At 37.9% G+C, this 5,025-nt stretch overlaps 1 protein-coding gene across 1 annotated transcript; it reads right to left on the bottom strand.

Moving 5' to 3' along the window:
- Nucleotides 1-1,315: 1,315 nt before the first annotated feature.
- LOC149015726 (uncharacterized) lies at nucleotides 1,316-4,802 on the bottom strand. The gene is given in 2 exon segments (XM_089156242.1): nucleotides 1,316-1,707; nucleotides 1,888-4,802. Coding segments are annotated over 2 exon segments (3,099 nt in total). The 5' UTR covers nucleotides 4,646-4,802; the 3' UTR covers nucleotides 1,316-1,366.
- Between the last annotated feature and the right edge of the window lie 223 nt (nucleotides 4,803-5,025).

The raw sequence follows: 5,025 nt of genomic DNA, 5'->3' as shown, positions 1-5,025 counted from the left end.
ATTTCAAGTATTTGCGGAAACATATCAATTGGTAGAAGTAGAACCCTTGATAAAAGAAAGAGATGTTGTACATGTATAAGTCACTCACATATTCTTTTGAATTATATGTATCGGCAGCATTAATTTGGAAAACTGGTAGGGATATGCAAGAGCAAAGAATTTTTTATTGAAAGGAACAATCAACAATTAAGTGCAAGGGTCTAGTTTGGATGTAGTATAATTATTGTGCGATACCTGCAGCCTACGGTGGAGATTGAAATTGAGATTTCAATGTTGATTGTCCGTTCTGCAATAGATTGAAACCCACTTTTGCAAAACAAACGGTCGAGATTAAGTTGCGCCGAACTGCACATTAATTGCATAGCACTAAAGCACGACGCTATATACAAGGGGTCAATCCACCATGGTCTTGGGGACTAAGTGACATAGCCTATCATAGAAGAAGCTGACCAACACCCAATGTCCGGAATTTGAGATGATAGAGGACTGAAACACTAATGTAGCCGTGAAAGACTTGTATAAGTCCGAGTTGATTTTGTCATTTCCAAGTGATTGGAAATATGACACATGGCCCGCTCGAGCATTCGTATGGAATAGAGAGAATAGTACAATGTTGTAGCTGACTTCCTTGCTGGTAAGGTTGTGTCCATTGTGTGTCTGACTCTTTGGCCTAGTTTGGATCCTGTTTACTTGGATTTGTGTAATCGTGATGTTTTGCGTGGGTCACGCGTTAATATATAGACATATTTCTACCAAAAAAAAAAAAAAAAAAAGAGAGAATAGTACAAAGGTTGAATGCTCTACTAGTCAAGGAGAAATCTTAATCCACCCTTGCACCCATACATGTCGTGATGGATGGATCGTTAATTGATTTGCTAGCTGTGTATTTGACTTCAATAAGATTCCATCAATTTCAATGTAATTTGCCATTTTCAAATACCTACAGATCTCCCGAAAATAAATATTTATTTTTGAATTGGGTCGAGAATGGTAAATGGACCGAATCCATTGGAAAATTCATTGAATTAATTAGCAGTGTTTTTTAGGAAAGGGAGTTTACATGTAGCTTTTTTCATTGATCTATTATTATCTTATTATACACATTTGCAGATACACATAAATTGAGAATTAAGTACTTAAAATTAAAATCCACACCACATAGGTTGCATAATACATTAAAACATGGGAAAACATAACAAGAACATGTGAATATCCTAGACTCACCATCAAGGATAGATTATTTATAAGATGCAAGACAAAAAAACAACCTTCTTGGAAACATTTTCATGAGAGGAAGGAAAAGGATAAACAACTTTAAACAACACACAACTTTTTCGTCTCTTCAACTACATTCACATCTCTAGATTCAATGTATGGTGTCTCCTTGGGAAGCATTGCAAGATGATAGCTCTCGAGACACATGTTGCATTGTTGGCCGAGATTGTGGATTTTTATTCAAACAAGAATATGCTAACTCCATAATTGAAGCCAATTTCTCAGCTACTTGATTTAAAGGAGGTGAGAGACGTTGGTCGACCGTATCCTTCAATAATATGCCTTGTTCAGCAGATGGCAATGTTGAAGAGAATGACGATGGCAAAATGGAGATGAGTTCTCCTGGATGCTTTCCTATCATTACTTCAAATGTCAACACACCAAAACTGTAGACCTCACATTTTTCAGTTACCCTCATTGTGTAAGCTAGTTCTGCAAATCAAATGAAACATATGAAATCAATAAATTAAAACAAAATGAAAATATTAGATGGAGGAAAATTCTCTAAATACAACAGAAAAACGAAGACAACAACTGTGATGACAACAATACTAGTCAACTTTAAAATTTTATCCTTTGAAATGAATCAAGACATTGAGAAAGAGACAAAACCTGGTGCAAAATATCCATATGTTCCTGCAAGACTTGTCCAATTGGATGAATCAGTTTTGAGAAATCTGCTAAAACCAAAGTCTGAGACATGAGGCTCAAAATCTGAATCCAACAAAATATTGTTGCTTGATATATCCCGATGGATAATTGGGGGTGAGCAATCATGGTGCAAGTAAGCTAGAGCTTGGGCTACACCTTTGACGATATTAACCCTCTTACTCCAATCCAATTCTATCGCTTCAACGTCTGTGCTTAGGATCTTAGACAAGCTTCCTCTCTCCACATATTCGTAAACCAAAAATGAGTGACGTACATGCGAGCAAAAGCCATACAATTTTACAATGTTTCGATGTCGCACTTGCGTCATCACAAGAATTTCATTTTCGAAAGTTTTTGGATTAGAAAGCTCATCATCCAATGAAGTAGAAGAAGAGGTGAACTTCTTGACAGCTACCAATTGACCTGATGACAACTCTGCTTTATAAACACTTCCATACCTTCCTACACCAATGCAATGTTTAAGGTCAAATTGCTCAGTTGCTTCAATGATGTCTTGGTATGCTATCCTTCCATCATAGTTCCATATGGTAAACACATCTCTACGTTGTTGGCTTGTGATGGGATCCTCCACATTTGTGCATCTCATTCATCGACTAAGGAGTAAAAATGCCCCAAGAGATGCAAATAGAAGAAATAACAATACTGCTAATAAAGAGATGATAAGAAGCAAAGTTTTGTCGCTTTCTTTCAAGGTTTGCTTTTCGGTCAATGAAGAATAGCAAGGCTGCAAACCAGTGACATTGCCGCACAAACCTTTGTTGTAAATGAAAGCCTCACTTGAAGCATTACGAATAGCATGGTTGTCAGGGAGAGGACCCTCTAACTCATTGTAAGATACATCAATTGTAGTCAAACTGAGCATTGAAGAGAAAGTAGATGGAATAGAACCAGACAACTTGTTGTGGGAGAGATTCAAGTTTGTTAGCTTGTCCAAGCTTCCAAATTGCAAAGGAATCTCTCCTATGAACAAATTATTGCTAAGGTCCAACAACATCTGTAGGAAAACTAAATTACCAATTTCAATCGGAATGCTTCCGTTGAATCTATTCTTGCTTAAATTCAAATATAGAAGATTCTTGCATTTCCCCAGTTGCTTCGGAACTGATCCCCTTAAATTGTTCATTGAGAAGTCAAGAAGTTGAAGGTCGGAGAACAATCCCACATCCTCAGGTACAGTACCATCGAGTTGGTTATCGTTCAATCTTAGTATCAAGAAAGACTTTAACCTCCCAATTTCTCTTGGAATCTGGCCTACAAGGTGATTTGAAGAGAGCTCAAGTCCTTGAAGTTGAGGTGAGTCTCCGAGCTCAGGTGGTATTTGACCAGAAATCTTGTTTCCTGAGATCTTTAAGTTTGTCAATTGTATACACTTTCCCCAATCTCTTGAAACCTCACCAGACAATTGATTGTGGCTCAAATCAATGTAAGTTAAATTCGGGAAAACTCCAAATACCTCTGAAATGTTTCCCTTGAGATGGTTATTGTCAAGCCGAAGTCTCGTTAGGCTTGTGCAATTTCTCATGCTTTTGGGAATTGGGCCGGTGAGATGGTTATTAGGGATTGAAAATGTTAGGAGTGATGCTCTATTGCATATGTTGTGTGGCAGATATCCATCAAAATAATTATTTCCAAGCTGTAAGTGTTGCAATTGAGTAAGATTGTTGATTTCTTGAGGTACTTGACCAGTGAATTGGTTGTTTAAAAGAAAGATACCAGTTATACTGGTTAAATTTCCAATAGAAGCAGGAAGTGAGCCAGTGAGACTATTGTTCCACAATAAAAGTGAAGTAAGAGCACTCATCTTTCCAAAAGAAGCAGGAATTGGGCCGGTAAGATTATTTCTATCTAAATAAAGCCGACCAACAGATGTCAACTTTCCAATTTCTAGAGGGATGGTACCGGTTAGAAAGTTCAAGGACAACTGTAGGTCATAGAGATTGGTCAAGTTCCCGATTTCCATAGGAATGTAACCAGAGAGTCCATTTGAATAGAGGTACATGGAGTTTATCTTGCTCAAATTTCCAAATGAAGTAGGTATTGAACCTGCCAAATTATTTGTATTCAAATCTAGCTGAATGAGAGAACCTAGCCTCCCAAGTTCAGGTGGAATGGATCCATATAACTGATTATTGAATAGCCACAAATAAACGAGATTTTTCAAGTTGCCCAGAGTGGAAGGGATGGAACCTGTCAAATTATTTCTAGACAAATCAAGATGAGCAAGAGAACCCAACCTCCCAAGTTCAGGTGGAATGGATCCAGATAAAAGATTTTTGAACAACCATAAATGAGTGAGATTTTTCAAGTTGCCCAAAGTGGAAGGGATGGAACCTGTCAAATTATTTACAGAAAAATCAAGATGAGCAAGAGAACCCAACTTCCCAAGTTCAAGTGGAATGGATCCAGATAAAAGATTTTTGAACAACCACAAATGAGTGAGATTTTTCAAGTTGCCCAGAGTGGAAGGGATGGAACCTGTCAAATGGAGTGTGCACAAATCAAGCTGAATAAGAGAATCCAACCTCCCAAGTTCAGGTGGAATGGATCCAACTAAAAGATTATCGGACAACCACAAATGAGTGAGATTTTTCAAGTTGCCCAGAGTGGAAGGGATGGAACCTCCTAGACTGTTAAATCGAAGGTCAAGCTCTTGGAGGTTCGTCAGGTTTCCCATATCCATAGGAATTGGCCCAACCATTTGATTTTGATAGAGATATAGAATTTTCAAGTTTTTAAGAGTACATAAAGCAGTAGGGATTGAGCCATTGAGGTTATTTTTAGTAAGATCAAGGTAGGTGAGTTGAGAAAGGTTGGCGATGGTAAGAGGAATAGAACCAAAAATTGAATTATCATTGAGAACTAGATGGAGGAGACTACGGAAGGATGAGAAATTAAAATGATGGAGCGTACCGTGCAAATCCATGTTGGAGACGTTTATTTTGATGATGATTCCAGCTACCTTATTGCAAGTAATTCCCTCCCACTTGCATGGATTTTTGCTGCTTCCATTTGTTGTCAAAGTCCATGAAGGGAGTAGTGGTTGGGAATTGTTCCCATGAGTGAGACTGGCCTTCCATT

This window comes from Hakea prostrata, chromosome 5, assembly GCF_041222555.1.
Source record: "Hakea prostrata isolate BN-2017 chromosome 5, UWA_Hpros_2, whole genome shotgun sequence".
NCBI lineage: Eukaryota > Viridiplantae > Streptophyta > Magnoliopsida > Proteales > Proteaceae > Hakea > Hakea prostrata.
The sequence above is the reverse complement of the archived record's forward strand: the minus strand, read 5'-3'. Positions and strand labels throughout refer to the sequence as shown.